General features: G+C 38.0%; 1 protein-coding gene across 5 annotated transcripts in view; it reads right to left on the reverse strand.

Annotated features, from left to right (window-relative positions):
• Window positions 1-18,769, reverse strand: part of GRID2 (glutamate ionotropic receptor delta type subunit 2) — a 672,274-nt gene that overhangs the window by 523,352 nt on the left and 130,153 nt on the right. For all 5 annotated transcript variants that reach the window (XR_002864118.2, XM_023925816.2, XM_086888568.1 and 2 more), the window contains exon 2: window positions 12,623-12,778. Coding sequence is in view for 4 of the 5 variants with exons in the window: in XM_023925816.2 (XP_023781584.1) it covers window positions 12,623-12,778 (156 nt within the window). In the remaining variant the exon portion in view is untranslated. The remainder of the gene's footprint in view (window positions 1-12,622; window positions 12,779-18,769) is intronic.

An 18,769-nucleotide genomic window follows, 5' to 3' on the forward strand; every position in this document is an offset into this window, starting at 1 on the left:
TGCACTCCCTTTTGCATTGTGAAAAATCTGAGTTTCAGAGCTGAAATGAATTCTGCTGAGAAGTGACAGCCACCAAGATCTCAGCAGCAGGGAAATTTTGCAACACAAAATACTAAAGTAACCTAGTGTTATTAATGCTATTTTGTTTCTATCCTCAAAGCCTTGACTTTGAATAAAGTCACTGTAGCAGAAACACTGTTGAGCCCACGGATTTTTTTTTACCTGTAGTATTTTCCAGCTTGCTATTGCACACCACTGATCACACTCAAGTTGTCAGAAAGATTTGCTGAGCCTGATCCTCCAAGCATTAGTAGGCATACTGATTTTTAGAGATAATTTAGAGTGAAGAATTTTTCATATTCATAAAGCTGGGTAAAGACAAGTACTTTTGTTCTTGATTCTTCTATAATCATGTCAACAGGAAATGGCCAGATACAACAAGCACTTCCAGATATAAGCAAAGAACATTCAGAAATAATCAACAAGAATAAGCAAGGGAAGAAGAATGTAAAAGGCCATCCCTTAAAGAAAAGCTCAATCAGTTCTCTAGAAGCAGTTTGTGGAGGAATGTACTATAGTTCTGCAATACAAGAATTCCCATGAAACAAAACTACTCAAAAGTCTGGTTTTCATTACCAAAGGAAATCACTCATCCACAGATACTTTTGGAATAACTTTTTTTTATTTTTCATGTTGAAAAATAAATTACTTCTCCAGTTCAGATGAAGAATCACAGAATAGTCCAAGTTGGAAGGCATCCATAAGGATTTTCAAGTCCAACTCCTGAAGCCAATGAATAGACAATGAGGAGGGTTCTACATGAGTTAGTCCCTGCATTAAACATTAATAGATACGAAAAATAAACAGGGACAAACTTCCAAACCACTATTACTGCTGGTGATAGGAAAAGTTGAGCCCTTCTCTTTAAATTCCCTTCCCATTAATGCAAGAGGCGAGTACAACTTTGCTCCATTTGTTCACAAGTTTTTACTCAAGAACACCTTTTGCAACACCAAAATATGATCTACACAAAGGCACAAAGTGCACCAGCTGAAGGCACGGAGCACAAACACACAGGAAAACAATTTCAAAATGACAAATAGTGAAAAAACAAATAAAAGTAAAAGCTGGAATTTAAAACTCCCTGACAAAAGATAGAGGGAACCAACTCTTACAAGGTGACAATGTTTCAAGTAAGAAACAACCACTGTAAAATAACAAAACTTTATTCTTATTATTTAGGTAGAAGCTCTAGAAAATAACTTGAAGCTTAAAAACTAATATATTTATGTGTAATTTTAAATAATGCATAAGTTTTAAGAATGCCCTTAATATCAAATATCTAATAGTGCAAAAAGGACTACACCTCTCTCATGCTTTTGGAAGCTGCTGATTTCAGCTGCCCATTTCCATTTTGAGAGGGCTGTTTTTCAAGGAGTGCTCCTCAGAAACGTCACAGAACATGAACTTGTTGATAGATTTGACCAAGGAACCACCTATTTCAAAGTCATCCCAATCCTAGCAGCAACTGGCACTGTACTACATACAGAGGAAAGTGCAAAACTCTTCTTTGAGGTGTAGTTCCTGTCGGAGCTTGAGCATCAGCAGTTACCAAAGGAGGCTCCAGATACCATCCCTGCTCTGCTCCAATCTGCTCTGGCGAGGATTAGAAGGTGATGCAGTATATTCACTACCCATACCCCCCGGAGCTTCCACAAGGAACATCTGCTGATACACAGAAGTTTCTAACTTTCTTGTCAAGCTAGAGTGCACATGAAATAAAAGTTTGAACAGAAAAAAAAAAAGAAACCCCCACCCCACCAGAAAAAAACACCACAGGGAAGAGCAATGTATGTGAACTGGCAAATATGTTACACACATCAACCTAGTTTAAAGACTTGACGCAAAAGTCAAACTTAGAAAATCTCAAGATGTGATCTTGGCATGACCAATTACATTTACTAAGTACATTTTGGAGTTTTGAAAGTAGTTGTACTCAGATTCCAAGGAATCTTAGGATTAGAGAACTTGCTAAAAACAAGTATGTTAAAACACATTGCCTTTCTGTCTAAGTTTATTGAAAGAAGGAGTAACTGAGACAAGCCATAGCCAGCTCCATTTGTTACATCCACAACAGCTTTTCATATGCAGAAACCAATTTTTGAGAATATTGATGCTATGGAACACATCATAACCTGTTAAATTGGTTTTTATGGAACTTTGTGAAGATTCAGAGCCAAATTCAAACAAGCTTTACTGATCTAAAGACTCAGCTGACAGAAGGTTTAAGTAGTACTTTGCATGAATTACGACCACTTATTCTTCCTTCTGACCAAAGAAACAACAAATCTTCACAATAAATTTTTATAAGAGAGTTTCAGGCATCAGTACTACTCAGAAAAGAAACAAAATAATGTTAGAGAAATTCTTCAAGGTAGAGAAATATTGAAAAATAAGTATGTTTTATGCTAAAAAAATATTGACTTGAGTGGGACTCAGAGCCACTCAAAAACAGTGCATGGAGTGGATGCTGACCTTTCAAAATGTTAATCCTCCAAATAACAAAATTCAGTGAAAACAACATCCCAACTGCAGAATTCCTAGAAACTCTCAATATAATGAGTTATATTTCATCTGCTATTGAAAAATACTTTTTTTATATTAAGAAAAAGTAGTTGCAACTAGCAAAGAGTACGAAGAAAAGTCTTGCTTCCTCAAATACAGGAAAATATTTTTCTCTCTTTTTTCCTTGATTTGTGGTTGTTTGTTTATTTTTTTTAAATATAAAGTAAAACAATACATCTTCTAAGGCCATATAAACTAAGACAGCAAAGAGCATTACTTAAGAACTATTTTCTCAAGTTAGTGTTTTCAGAGGTTTGTTTTACACTCAGTTATTTCTATTCTAAATCAAGGTCACTGTGTTTTGCTAACCCAACCAAGCTAGATGCTGCTTGCTCCTATGTTGTACAGGTATCTCCAGACTCCTTCCTGCTCTCACCACAGTAACCAGTTTCTACTCCTTGATGTGTGGAACTCAACCAGTTAAGCACACAGAAGAATAAGATTTTGGCTCAGCATTTGGATCTACCAGTGCCAAATTAAGAATGAAAGATACACTTAAAGGTAAGCTAGCCAAATGAAAATTACATTATTCTTTCCTCTCTACCAATTTACTGCCTTTTCCTTTCTATCAGAGAATTAGGATTAGCTAAGAACCTCAGGAAGAAACTCAAATTTCATGTTTGAAGTAGAACTGATGAGACCTTTTACAAATGTCTTTACAATGACGTTAGTTTACATCACCACACTCTTCAGATCACAGCCATTAGAGAGAACGTTAACTGTTACAACACAGGCAATTCTTTTTTTTAAAAAAAAAAACAAAACTCCTGGTATGTCTGAATGGATTTCATTTTCTCAACATATTCATCTACTCTGTTCAGGAAACCAAGTTTTCATACCTTTTTCCACTGAAATGGCATTGCAGAAGTGCAAAAGTCTCTCCTCTTAGGGCAGCTGTTTTTTTCTGCATTTGACAGCTAATCATCACTTACTTTCAGCTCCTGGCACACAACATTAGAGCAAGCTGCTCCAACATCTGGCTGCACCTGGAATGGGGAGCTCATGCTCCCTTCCCGTGCCCTTAGCAAGGGGCAGCCATAACAGGGCTTGCCACTGAGCCACAGCTTGCTACTAAAGACATAATCTTTCCAAAAAAAAAAGTAGCTTCCTGCTGGCTTCCCCTCCTGCACGAGGTCACGAAGGGATGGGAGGAACATAAATTGTTTACCTGTAACATGAAACTGCAATTTCTGAGTAAAGCTCTCTGGCACTCTGATGACCAAGCCCTGTACATCATAACCCTCTTGCTGCTAAACAGTGTCAGAGGACAAACCTCTGTAGGCTTTAACTTATTTAGCTGTGTTTTGTGGCCTGGCACTCTGGAAGATTCACTGTCATTTCAAACTTTTTTCCAGATGTCACAAGGCGCAGCCATGACCTGCAGCCATATTTTCTGCTTTCAGCAATACCAGAGGAGATACAGCCACCTGGCATATTTGGACAACCAGAGGTGCAAGATGTGAAAATGCCACAAAGATCTAAAAGTTTCTGGAGAAAATATGCCCTTAAAGTAAACAAAATAATGAATGCCAGCTGCCAAAGAAAATAAAGTCACTGATTTGGGATTGCTTAAATATATCCCTGCTCAGGAAAGCCTTTAAGCAGGTGCTTAATTTCCACATCAAGTTAAGCCCCATGTGTTAATTCTTTATACCATTACATAAAGATCCCAAGCCCAAACTCCCACTTGTGTGTCAACAGAACATGAAAAGCTCTGCAAGACTCCAGTGTCTATTCCAGGCTCAGAGTAAATGTTTTTTAACTACCATCAACACTACCTGTTTCATCTGACCTCTGCAAGTGCTGCACTTAGTGGCTGCATCCTTCAGAGTGGCTTGGCTCACTTCAATATTCTTTCAGACTACACAATGAAGAATTTCAAAGGATTGGATTTTAAGGAGAAAAACAAGTTCCAGAAGAGCTTGTAATCACAGCAGCTAAAGGCATACCGAAAGTCAAAATGAATGAGCATTAAAATCCCGCAGCAGGCATCCTTTCAAAAACGATAACACAAAAGGTTATGGTTTTCCTATATGATTAGTGTTTTAATAAAACTCTTCCTAATTTCAAAATCTCTCCTTGTAACTGCACTCTTTTTCTTAGATAATTTTTCATAAATTGATATTTAGTCAAAATTACTCGGTAGCATACAATACAAAGGGTCTAAGTAAGAGGGAACCAAGCTAAAATATAATTAATTTCCCCATCTAAGAGAATGACCTTCATAATTCACTTCAGGCTTCACCTCCAGAGTTGTCATGGCTCATTTCCTCATTACCAAAATTAGATTTTAAAGCACTACTGTCCTCCATAAAGTACACTTTGTCTCTGGTTACACAGAGTGGAAGAGAGAAAGAGAGACACAAGTACCTTTAAAATTATTTGAAGCACACAAATACCCAATTTCCTCAAATACAGACTGGTCTGCTTACTAAGAATACAGTGACCAAAGAGATAACAAAACCAGCTTGTAAATGAAACAAAATATTTTTAAGAATTGAATGAAGAAGTGCCAGGAAGGCTCAAAGGGGAGAATTAAATTAAGAAATTAATTAATTAAAATTAATTAACTCTATTGACTTTTAGACAGGCACTAAAATAGATGCAACAAATATGGATCTGTAAGGAATTGGATCCATGTTTGTAACTAAGCTGTATGGTGAAACAAGGACCTGTGACTTCCACTTAATTCATAGAATTTAGCCAGGAGAAACAAAAGCAACATCTCCAATTAACATTATGAGAGGACTCTGTACAGCAGAAAACAGCTGAATGCAGCAGTTCATTGCTTGGTGTTAGCCACAATCTGCTGCAAGCTTGCAGGCTGTGAGGCCTGTCTGGGAATATACATGTCTGGTTGGACAGTGATGATTGACTGCTCCAGTGATTTTAGTGGACATTGCTTCACAAAAAGATGAGAAGGAAATCCAGATAGGGCGTCCATTACTTATTTAAGGAGAATACTTTAGGGGACTGATAGCTCAGGGTGCTAGTTAAATAATTGGCATCTAGGAAGATGAAGCATCTCTCATTTACTTTGTCTCTATGCTTCTGTTTGTTAAAATACTCCAGAAACCTCCAGGCACAGTGGCCTTAAACATTTAAACGTACTACTGATATTATTTAATCACATCACAATCTGCATAGCTCTTTAAAAGTAAACCCCTAGCAGTGTGTCAGAGTACATTAACACAGCAGACTGAAGCTCTGTGCTTAATGTATGAAAACACATATTGGGCACTTGTGAACTGCAAGTGGAAACATGTCTATTGCAAAATCCAAAATGATCCAATCTAGGTTTCAAGTGTAAGTATTGCAGAATAGAAGCCTGTCCAGCTTTTTCCTATTTATAACGTGATAAAATTCACTCTGCACCTCACCATCAAAAGGCATCACACTTGTCCAGCGTGTATTTATTCATTTATTTGATCCACATTTTTAAAAGGGGTTAGGGGTTAATAGTCTCACAGTCACATGCTTTTCAAGCAACAGTCTGGGAAATAAATTCTTTCAAGCCTATTAAAATTCCTGCCTGTCACTTGAAAGTGGAAGCTCTGATAAAAAATGTCAAAATCTGCCATAAAAATTAAGTCAAGCCAAACTTTGTCAACCAAAAATGGCAAATGGCATCAGCATTAGGGAAATCACTCCTGTTGTTTTCAAGTCATGAGAAAGTGGGGGGCTAGGGGGAAAGACCCCAGAGATGTAGTGTGGTAGGCAATGCAAACTCTGAAGCACCCAAGTCCTTGGTTTGATGTGTGGCCTTAAACTCCTTCAGCCACAGCGTTGCATTTGAATGCTGCAATGCAGCCAAGTGTAACAGGGGATGTTACGGGGCCTCCTGGCCACCTGAAGAAAAGTGGTTTCCATAGAAACACCAGATCTCTTTCCTTAAACCACAACAAACACATGCAGCATTCATAAAGTGTACATTCAATGGGGTTTAGGTGCTCTGGGAGACAGTGGATAACAGCACCTAAAGGAAGCCAGGATCTTGCCCTAGCCTGTGCTGCACTATGGCTCTTTCCTCCCCTCTTTGCCTCAGCAATTTGGAAAGCCTACTGCACAGAAGGCTCTCCAACCATCATAATATAGCTTAATTTCTCACATTGTTTAAACTATCATGAAAAATGCCATTCTTGATACGCTGATTTTTTTATTTTATGTGGATTTGGAGGAATTTTTCAGAGCTGAATATAAAGGATTTTCATCTTCAAGTATCTGAAAGTCTAGTGCTGCTTACAGCTGCTAGAGTTTGCTTTCAAACTGGAAACAAAGATAATGGAAGCTGTCTTACAAGTGAAGAAAACATTACTACAGAAAGAATTAGGAACTAGAAAACACTGGGGCTCAAAATCTAAAGGCTGGAGAGTGATGGAGGTCTTGCAATTATTGCATCAGCTGTACCACTCTGAGGCCTTTCTGAGAATAAATCTGACCTCCTTTTACAGCCTCCAGTACATTCTGAGTAGATTACTTCCAGGCAAAAAAAGGTCATAAGAGCTTCGAAATTTGCTGAAAATGCATTAAATGTGCATCCTGCTCATCCTAAAGTAAGCCTCTAGTAACTGTCTCTGTTCTAGTTCCATCAGTGCTCACTCCTCCTTTCTTACTGATCTTCTCTCCCATGCAACCACTGCCTTTCCAACTGTTGTTATCACCATGCATGATATAACCATGGATGTTATCACCAGCATAGCAAGATCCTTTTCCTTAAGCTCCCAACACCTGGCCTCCCATGGTACACTTATGCAGATTGGGGGTCTGATAGATTTTGTGGGGTTAGCAAGACTTAAATGAGAAGAAAGCCTGTGTAAGGGAGTAGGCTCCTCACCCAGCACCTTGAGAACTGAGCGAAGTGCTGCAACTGCTGGTGCATTATGAGAAAGCACAGAGGACAGGCAATTCACAAAATCTTCTTTCCTATTATCTGAAGTGCTCAGGATAGAAGCAATTTGCAATTGCAAACACTTCCAACTGTTTCTAGTTTTACAAAGGAGTTTTTATATCATTATTGAAATGCTTCTCCTCCTCTTCTTCCTTGACTTTTTGCAGCTCAGGTACTACTTGATTTTTTTTTCCTCCTCACTATATCTTTTCACATCAAAATCCATTTTACCGGGAAATAAAAAAGCAAATAGGAAATGAAATGGAGGAGCAGTGAAGAAATTCAGCCCTGTAAAGGTTTAATCTCAAACTGAACATGTACTGGTTAATAAAGAGCACAAGGAAGGCTGAGACATATCAAGAGGAAACTGACACGAAGTAAAAGAAAGTTTAGCAGTCCATGAAATCTGTGGATTTAAACAGATTTCTACAGTGATCAGAGAAATGGGAAAGGACAATCTTATTATACTCATCTAGTCCCAAAGGCCAAAGCAGATGTAACCATCAGGTTGTAATTTCTGACCATAAAACTTTGCTTGAATGAAATCCTGCATGCGACCTTCATACATATTGCTGCCCTACAAACCTCTGTTGCTCTACAGCTGAATCCCATTTAGTTATGACTCACTGCCTTATTTACTTCACTGATCACAATAAGCTTTCAAAAGCCATTACGAAGGCTTGAGTTGGTGTCTGTAAGCATACTCTGGTGACTACCCTGAATGACAAAAAGGTTGGGTTAGAAAAAAAAAGAAAAATAAGCCTCACATATATGTGATTGCAATAGGAAAAAGTGTCCAACAAAGCTCATTTCAAACAGCATCAGTCAAACCTATTTGTCACATGTTGTAGGTAACCTGTAAAAGAAAACATTGGATTATTATAGAATTATTATTCGAGATCAGTAAAATGTGATATTGTCAAAACAAGACCAAAAAAAAGAGTTACGAGAAAGGAGCAAGATTAAAAAAACCCCACCAGCACTAAATGAAAATAAAATGTTTGCCATGAGGTTAAGACATTGCCAATGGATCTCCAAGGACGACACACATCTTTGGCCGAGCTCTGACTACTTTCCAGATGCTGTGGATGCCTCCAGCACTGCAAACTCCTGCAGAGTTTGCTCCATAACCTCAGTGTGTGAGTGGAAATGGCAGCACGAGGGCTGAGGAAACTGTGCTGCTCAAGGACGTGTATCAGTGCGAATTGAAGTATTACCTCTCATCATCCAAGCTACCAAAGCCACCCCTTCCCTCCACTTGCCACAGAAATGCAAAAGCCATCACACTTTTTATATCAGCCATTCAGCTACTGCATGGCCTTACTATTAATGATAAATTAAAGACTGGGGGAAACAGCAGGCTCTGAACCATAAAATTAAAGCTTTAATTATTAGTGTATTGAACTAAGCACCAGCATAATAAAACGAAGAGAAAGATAAGAGCACAGAGTGATTTTGTGACAAACAAGAAAATAAATGTTGTATTTATTTCAATGAAATTTCCCAGTGAGATAAAAAAGAGTTCATGGAGAAGAAATAGAGAAGCATGTCTTTTACAAAAAAAAAAATAATAATTGCAGTTTAAGTATATGTAGAACTCAAACCCTTTTGAATGCCTGTCCCAGCCCAATTTAAATACTGCTGTAAATTGGAGTCTCATGGGAATGGAAGCAAAGATTATACTAATATATATTATTAGCACCAGTATGGATGTAGATCATAATTCCTTGTTTCATAGTGCTAAATCACTGCCTAGCTGCCATGCAATACCTGACTATGCCTACTTCTTTCAATGTCTATATACAAACCCAAGTTCTGCTTTTCCCTTGTGATACCCAACATGGGCACAGCATAAAAAGGCCACTATCACTATTTTTTCCTCTCTCAATCACACAAATATTTTGAGACATTGCACAGAAGAGTACTATAAATATTGTGAAGCATTTATATTGAAGAAAGAAAGAGAGAGAGGAAGGAAACTGCCATGCTGGACATTTTCACAGGCATCTCTGTGACAAATCTCAGCAACTGGGCTGCATCTTCCACAAGGGCACGGGATGAACCACACTTGCTTTTGGCCCTTTCTGGGGCCAGCAGAAGGGAAAACTAATTTTCTTAACTTCAAGAATTTTACCTCCTGTTTCTGTGCACTAGAACATGCCCAGAAAGTGTCCCCAAGGGCACTTCCAGTGATATTATGGGGCATGCCATTTAGAGGTCTTCTAGGATAAAGCCACTCAGCTTTGCTGTAGTATCATTCCCCCAGTCAGAGCTTAAAGAGATGCCCTAAGGTACAAGTGCAAGACATTTAAGGGCACCATAATAACTCAAAAACAGATTCAGTGGGAAGAACACACTACTGCACAGCTGGCAAACCTCTCAAATTATTTAATCTTTACGTCCCAAAATCACTGCGAAGTGTCTGAGTATTTCTGTTTACATTGTTTGGGAGTTAGTTGCCAATTTCACTAATAAAGTGAAATAAGAGAAATTATGCAGATGGCCCATTACTGCATCATTATGAAAAATAACTCTGTACCTAATGTCTTGTTTCATGAGGACTTTACTCATGACTTCTTGGTTTATTGAAATTCACAGTCCTAGGCAAATTCTTTATTGATTGAAAAGGTCAGTTTAAAGACAAATTCAAGCAAATTTTAAGCTATTATTATGGATCTAATGCTTTAAATAAGCATTTTACCTCTCATTAAAAGTTGAGGGTTTTAAAGGCTCTTCTGTAGTTTATACAACAAGAAGTCTAAACCATAAAAAACTCCAGATATTGTGGCCTAAAAAAGCCGTTTCTATAAAAATAATTAAAACAAGAAAATACTAAATTAAATTAATAGTATATTTTTTGAACATTTAGGCTCTGCTTGGTAGGACAAGCCACGGACCTCAGACTAGTGGTGTTATGATTCCAAGGAAAGGGTCATGCTTGCATGAAAAAGGCAAGTTAGAGAATACTTAATGTCACACATAGAAAAATATGAGATTTACTCTTGTTCTAGTATTTCTTTTGCAAATAAAGAACCTGAATGGCCTTAATGTTTAAATGAACCTTTTTTTACCGGTGTCCGATACATGCACTTTTGCTAAGTGTTTGTCCAAGTTACAAACCATGCCAGTATGCCACTTTTGGCAATATGTGGCAGAAGTTAGTGTGTTTCCCTTCCCTGCTACTAGAATTTATAAGAAATGCAATTAAGAGCAGGGGATGAGTGATCTAGAGATACAGAGAAAAGGAGAAAGGCAAGAAACTGGTGCCAAGTAATCGAATTATTACATTGGAGCCTCTGCCTGTGTTCAGTAAAAGCAAAACACGTTAACTGTGGTAAAATATTTTAACAAAATGTCACCAATACATTCATGCAAAAGATTAAAACCTTTGTTCTTCACTTGAATTATTCCAAACCAAAGACAGGGTCCTTAAAAGATAGGGAATCTGATATTTGCTAGGTATGTAGCTGTATTTGACCATGTATTTACAAGAAACAGTTTTTACTGGAAAATACTGAACTCATCAATATTGTAACAGACCTTTCTTCCCCCCAACAGATGGTAATGAAATTTATGTCAAATCTGCTCCATCCACATTTCAAATGTTGACTATACTTTCAAAAATGACAAATGCAACTTCTGCATAAAATAATAACTAAGTATTGAAATATTGGGTCTTTAGCTCCTTTGGAATGTCCTACTTTACTAGACACTCTTCGCTTCTCCAAGTTAAAATGTAACTTTGTAAAATAGGTTGCAATTACTCCACCACAATGATACAGGAAATTAATTGCTAAGTTTCAAAGTCAATTAATGCTAAGCACAGAGCCTCAGCTAGCATTATCCATCCTGGATTAAAAAAAAAAAAAAGAAAAAGCTTAAATACCAACAATGTAGAAAGCATCTTAAAAAGGTTGAGCTCACTTAGTCATTTTCCCCTCTGAATTCTAAAAGTATTGGCTAGTTCCAGTTTCTATACTAGCCTTAGACTGAAAGAGATGGAATTGATTCTAATTGGAATACTTTCAAAATCATGTCTTTTTCTGCTTCAAGCACAGACTGCAATATTTCTCATTACTCACATCTATCTACTTGTAAAATTTACCAGAAAATAAATTTGCTAAATTAATAAATTGTCAAAAACTAAGAATGTCATTGACAAAATGGCATTGAAGGCTTTTTCATTAGCATTGCCTTGTCAATAATCCATTGTAGGTAAACCTTTGACTTCACAAATATCAGAGCAATTAATTGCATATTCCCTTAAATCTCAAGTGTCAATACAGAGCCAATAATAATATAGGAAATCACCAAAATTTAGTTTTGTTGTTAAGAAAAATCTACTAATATGCCTGCAGTAAATAACTTTGGCATCTCAAGCAGAAGTTAGTGTGCCAGAAGAGCAAATAAATAACAAAATGCTTAAACCCCAAATTAGAATCCATGTTTGCTCAAGACTTCTCCCTGTCTTTCCGGGGAACAGCTCAGATTTACTAATTCAGCTCAGAGAATTTCTAAATATTATTTTCCATTATCATCCTTCTGCTATCAAAGGAGCCCAAAGCAACGTCATCATGCCTTGTCCAGTAATTGTGGAATGACACAAAGGACAGGCTAAGAACAAAATCACATTGGACATGGGCAACTTTGAGTCATCAGTTTCTCTCTAATCCCTCCTTTAAAATACGCCACTTTTCCAGGAGTGTGGGCTGAAAAGGTTATCCACACAACAACCTATGTTTCCCAACAAATTGCCATTAGTTGCACAAAATTAAACCAGAAAGTAGTAGGAAGTAGTCATCATTTTGACAAGTAACTTCAAAACAACCTGGAAAAGAGGAAAGATGTAGGCAAAGTGTTGTCCGACTTATCACATTTCAATTTCAGCCTACAAATAGAAAATGGATAAAAGCTGACTTTGTAGCAGTAAGTCACTAGAACCAACACAAACCAAAGCAGTTAAACCCAAAATTAAATTATTTTTGCGATATTTCATATTAAAAGAAGCCAACAAAAATGACAAATTCCCATAAAGCTAGGAAACTACCAGGGTAATATTTTACATGTCAGTGCGGAAACAACAGCAGGAAATCTCTTTAGTTGTCCTACCTTCTTGAACCGCCTGGAAAGGATTGTTGCCATCCACAAATGTCACTGAACATGTGATTTTCTCTGTTTGTAAGATTTCATCGTTCTGGTTGAGATCAGCAACTGCCATTCGAAAAACTTCCTCATCTTTTTTGGCAGATTCATCAAAAATTGCCCCTGTGGAGGGAAAAAAGAAAAAGAACGAAAAATCGTATTGCACCTTTGACCTGCAGTATCCCAAAGCATTAATCATAAACACTTTGGACATTGCTTGCTAGAACATCATCCCTTCCTCACTCCTTAAGAGCAGTTCTTTCTATACAGAGCCTCAAAGTTACTTCACAATATACAGAATTCTTACATTTTGACTCAATCTAAGACAAAAATGGAAGGGAAGCATTGATTCCAGCTAGAAATATTGGGAGAAACCAGTTAGGTACAAAGCAAATGATCTGCAAAAGTACATGGCTGTGAAATTAGAATTGAGTTTCTTCCAAAGGTGGTATTTAATATACTGAATACTACAGTGGGCTAGGATCTACATCATGTCTACTGACAATTAAAAAATATAAAGCTCAAACAATTTGAGAATAAGCCTAAAAAGGTAGCAGCACTGGGAAAACGAGGTAGAATTGACACCCACGATCAATAGACAGGTCAGCAGCCAATATAAATTATTTCAGGTGTAATACTTCTAGGATCTGCAAAACAACAACTCCAGCTAATTGTCTGACTCTTGAAGTCAATAAGTTAAATTTAAATGGTTACTTAAAATAAGTTCTGCCTTTATAAATCTCACAGAAAGTGAATGTTCTGCCTATTTATTCAAAATATTTAAGCAGAACATTGTAAACAGGGAATCAATAAACTCAAGAGGAGCTGGCAGAGTGAGAGTGCCCAGCTCTCACTCAGCCAGTTCTTCAGGTGTGTTGAAAAGGAATTCCAAGGCTAATCCAAGGCTTTTAAGCTTTTTTTCTTTAAACTAAAGCATCACTTTTAACATCACTGATTTCCTATCATTTTACACTTCCTTTTTCTATGAGCTATTTACCCAGAGATGGCTTGAACTATGGTGTTATAGTCCTATGACAAGTGCAAGATTGTTTGAAACCTTAAAATCAAGGCTATTAGATTTTCAAGCACTTTTAAAGCTCTCAGTTCCAGGCGGGAGATTAGAGACACAGAAGGGCTGCTTCAAAACCAGACTTTCGGAAACTGTGTTTATTTATTCATTCTTGAATGTCTGCTGTCAGTACAGAACCCAGCTAAGGCAGTGAATGTGTCAAGGCAAACAAAGACAGCAGAAAATACTATCACAGATGACTGCAGGTAAACACCCACAATCAGTGCTGGAAAGAACTGAAAATGATTCATTTAGAGAAAATGGTACTTTAAGATAAATAAATTTCATACACAGTTTTTGCTGTGTGTTTCCCACTGACCTCTGACACTCATCTCCCTGCCAGCACCACTCATCCTTCATGAGCATCATCTCTTCCTACAATCTGACCGCGTTGACTCCAGCATTTTCACTCCTGAAGCTCCTACCATCTGGAACAGCTGTTCTTTACCTCTCCACCTCATTCACCTGTCATCTCTGTGCAAATCTCAGTTGAAAACATTCATTTTTCCCCTTGCCCCCGCTCCATTTTCCTTTGTTTTATTTAGCTACATAAAGCAAAGCTGCACATGGCTGAGAACATGCTTGGTATGCAAGATATTACAAACCCTGTCTTCTCCACAGAATAGCTATTTGAGGATACATGTAGCCTTTAAGGGGACAAGAAACTGTCCAAGAAACATCTTAAAACATGCTTCTTACCCCATGGAACTCAAACAAAACCCACACAGGCTTCACTTGGGGGTTACACCTATACTGATAATAATGACATAGCCCTGCAAACATTTGACAGAACGATTCTACACAGCTACTTAGTAACAAGGGTAAATAAGGGGGGGGGAAAAAGAATTGGAAAATAATGATGGTAATTAGTAAAATTCTATCCCTGTAGAGTAATTCTGCCACAAATTCTATACTGTAAGGAAGTGAACATACACAGATTTCATGCACACACACAGGGCAGCTGTCGACTGTGTTGCAGAACAGCATGGCAAAACAAAGATCTTCCAGCCAACACTGCAGAGTACAGCTTCTTATTCAACAGATGGGAAATACCATCTTAAACCTGGCTTGGTCCCCCAAAATAATCCAGGTCATTTTTTGATTAGAGGATACAGCGAAGTCCCAGCTAACCAGGTTTCTTTTATATGTGTCATCATAAAAATCCCTTTCAGCATCTTTGCCCTTCCATTGGGCAACAGAACTGCTGCCAAGATAATCCTGGCCTGGTGAATCCATCCAGATTCCCAACAGATGAGCTTTCTTGACAGGCTTGTCTTTCTTTCACACACAGATATTCCTGATAAACTCCTATGCTTTTTCTCCAATTTCTCAGCCTGAAACAAGCCCTACCTCCGGCAGCACGTGAATATATAAAGGACTGGGTTAGATCAAACTCCACACTGTTTTCACAAGTGTTGCAGTTCCTCACTCGAGTACAATTCCTCCACTTTTGCTCTGACCACTGCTTATGTTTTTATGGCTCCGTATTTCAGAGAAATTTCAAAACTGCTCCAATAACCAATACTGTATTGGACATTTTAATGAAACGTCCAGTGTCATCACACACGTTCTAGTGTAGGAATATCTCCATAAAGTAAAACACATAGATACATAAAACACATAGTACCTCCCTAAGTAAAACACATGGATATATAGGTGAATTGCAAAAAAGTTCTAAACGTAGTTCATGTCTAAGCATGCAAGCAGGAATTAAATTGTTTCCTTTAGAAATTCAGGCCGTATTCATTAGAGTATTAACTACTCTACACAAAAAGCCTTTTAAGATATAATAAAGATTACTCTGTTCCTTTCAGGAGATGGCAGTGCACAGCAGCACATACATTACCCTTTCAAACAGTGATAAGAGAAATTTTATTATGCAATTGATTTTCAAAATTTAATTTCGGTTGTTATATAAAATTGAAAACCTAAAAACAAAAGAAAGCCAAGCCACAAAATCCCTGAATCCTTTTTAAATTGTTGCTATTCCCATGTATAGATATAATTTTATTTCCTTGTTTCAGCTGTTTTTCATGTGTCTATATATCTCTCTATATGACAGTGGGATGGAAGATATTTTTGCTTACTTCCTAAAAGAAAAGCCATGTCAATGAAAAGACGTGTTTGGACAGTGCTGAACATTGCTGAAGTATTTTCCAGTTTTTGTCATTCCAGGAATTATCTTCTAGTTTACAGGACTGATCTTTCTAATGTGAAAGAGGTATATAAAGATTTTTTACCTGTAGCTCAATATGCAGCCTTTAATTAAGGTTGACTTAAACCTCATATATGACACATGATATTTTCTTGCCAAGGCCTGAAGTCTGAAGATTTTATGTGTATTCTTCAAAATATCGTCATTCAGCCAAGTCAAACAACACAAATGAACAAATAAAGGGTATCAGATTTTCAAATTGCTTCCCTAGTGAGACCTATATGCTCTCTCATTTCTTCATGTAGAGCTGGAAATGAGAGAACTGGGATGACCACAAACCTACTTGGAGTACATGTCTAGAATGAATCCTTGTGGCCATAAGAAAAATTGTTACAGAAAGTCATAACAGCTGAGGAGAAGAAAATTATTTCTATAGATACTGTAAGGCACTTACTTTCTAGAAAAATGATGCAACAACACTATTTACAAAGGGAGAAAATTTTCAAAATTGTACAAAAGTAATGCTGTTCATTTCTCTTGCAGTCCCACTGCTCATCTCAGCTGGAAGTGGCCTCACACCAAACCTGTCATTTCTAACTACGCTCAAGGAGCATTCCCATGATTGCATCAGGAGCCGACAAGCTGACACAGCAACTACTCTGCACAGTTTCCCCCTCCTGTTTTATTAGCATGTCATTACTTCTAGCTTTATTTCAGAATTGGGATGAGGACAGCACAAACATAATTCTCTCCTGGCTTTTTAAAAACCCTCAGCACATCAATAATGTCATGTGGTTTAGCAGAGAATTCTTTGCATTTAACTATCTCATTTGCACTCTGCCATGCCACCAAAAATCTGTCATTTTAAGTTAACAGAGAACAAATAAGAGAAATGCTCAATAAGTTCAGACACCAATAACATCATTAGATCAACTTCTCAAAGATCCCTTGTCCTACTGACCACAACAAAAAAATATAAGTCAAATTAGATATTATCAGCTATTTCTAGAGTGATTTGAGCAGTCTTGTGGAACCAGTCCAGAAAACAAAAATGTGAGGGAAATGCATCCTGATTGCAAGGATGAAGACAGAAGAGATTTAAACTGCTGTTCATCTTTCTATCAACAAAGAAAGGACAAAGCCCACTGCTTCAAGTGTTCTTAAGTGCTATAATTTTATTACATATGAAATTATGACATTTCTGGACCTCAGTGCCCCATATTAGTCCCAGAAAATTAAGTACCCTATTTCAAAGAGCACATGGATTAAATGCCATTGTGAATTGGGGTCACAGTTCAATATCAGCATGTGTTTGATTTTCACCTTCTAACATTGCACACACCCCTCTCACCAATAAAAGCCATAAATGCTTTGCTCAGTAATTGACTAGTTCATTCCAGGAATGTTTGGAGAGAAAAGAAAATGGGAAAGCCTACATAGGAACTTTTTGAGTGACTACCTCATGTTCTCAGCAGCTCCCGATTCTATGACTATTCTTCCCGCCAACTTTTTCCAGTGTCTGAATCCAATTCCACTGTGTTTTCTCAACTGCTGCTATTGAATTATTCTGAATGAGAAACTCAACAGTACTGCTGGGAGAAGGATGGCTGTGCTGTTTAATGCTCAGAACTGGAAGCTGAGAGTTTTGACTTTTCACGGCAGATCACATCTGAAATGTCCTTCAGATCTACGAGCTCATTGCTGCAGGTCCAGCTCCCCAGTATCAAAAAAGGTTACGAAACATTAATTTCTAAAGGCCCAAGACTGGTATCTGAGATCCTCAGATACATTTTGGAACCAAAACTCATGTTATTTCTAGTCCACGTGAATCGTCTGGTTGGGAAAATTTGTATCAAATCCATTCATTTTTAACTACAGTGGCAAATGCCTGGGTATGTTGCATGCTGTCATTTCTGATTTACTGAATATATGCATGCAGCCTTAGTAGGCCAGTTATAATGGTATTATTGTCAACAACAACAAGAGGGACTGCAGGAGTTTTAGAGAGGGGCTGAAGTAATGTAGGAATTTAGGAAGTCATATGCAGACTCCTTGCTTTGCGCATGCAGCTCCCATTATCATGGAATTCAACATGCACTCATAGAATTAGACCCTAAATTTCATTGTGACACATTTAGAGCTTCTGTTAAGCTTCTCTATTGACCAAAAGGCAGCTGAGTACATGCAATCACATCTTGACTTCGTCAATGAAGGGAAAACAACATGCTTTGCCTTTGTCTTTTAAGTTAACTAAGTTCTAGAAACAGCGTGGCATGCTTAATTTTGTCATTGCAGCAAAAAGGGAGCTGAACTCCTCCACCTCCCGTACCAGGAGGGAGTTCCCAGCAGACGTGTCCTGAGCCACCTCGCACGTCAGGCTGCGGATGCTGAGCGCAGCGCAGGGCTCGGTCGCTGAGCCCCGCAGTCCCTGGGGACCACGGCTGCCTCACCCGGGGCCATCTGGGGCTTGAGCTCAGGGCACAGCCAATCCTGGGCATCTGGAACCATCAGCCTCGTGTGTTTGTTCCCCAGAGCCTCCCTACCCTGCACCACAGGGATCTTAGCACCAGAGTGCATCTAGGTCAAGCTGAAATTTTTGAAAACACTACTTGTTTGTTCATTTTAATTTTTCAAGACTTTCACAGCTCCCATGATGATGTTCAAAGAGACAGCAGGGTAGGCTGAGGAGCACCTGCACCATCTCCTTCTGCAGAAAAAGTAATGTCTCCATGGCCACCAAACTATAAAGGTATGATTTGTCTTTCTGCTTTACATATCTCCTATTTTAACAAGCCCAAAAAAGACATTGAGCAAAATGTTACCACATACCTTCCACTATTTATCTTGGACATATAAGAGAAAATTAAAACAATCAGCTTAAGAGAATGTA

Source organism: Cyanistes caeruleus, chromosome 5 (genome assembly GCF_971803275.1).
Source record: "Cyanistes caeruleus chromosome 5, bCyaCae1.hap1.1, whole genome shotgun sequence".
NCBI classification, from domain to species: domain Eukaryota; kingdom Metazoa; phylum Chordata; class Aves; order Passeriformes; family Paridae; genus Cyanistes; species Cyanistes caeruleus.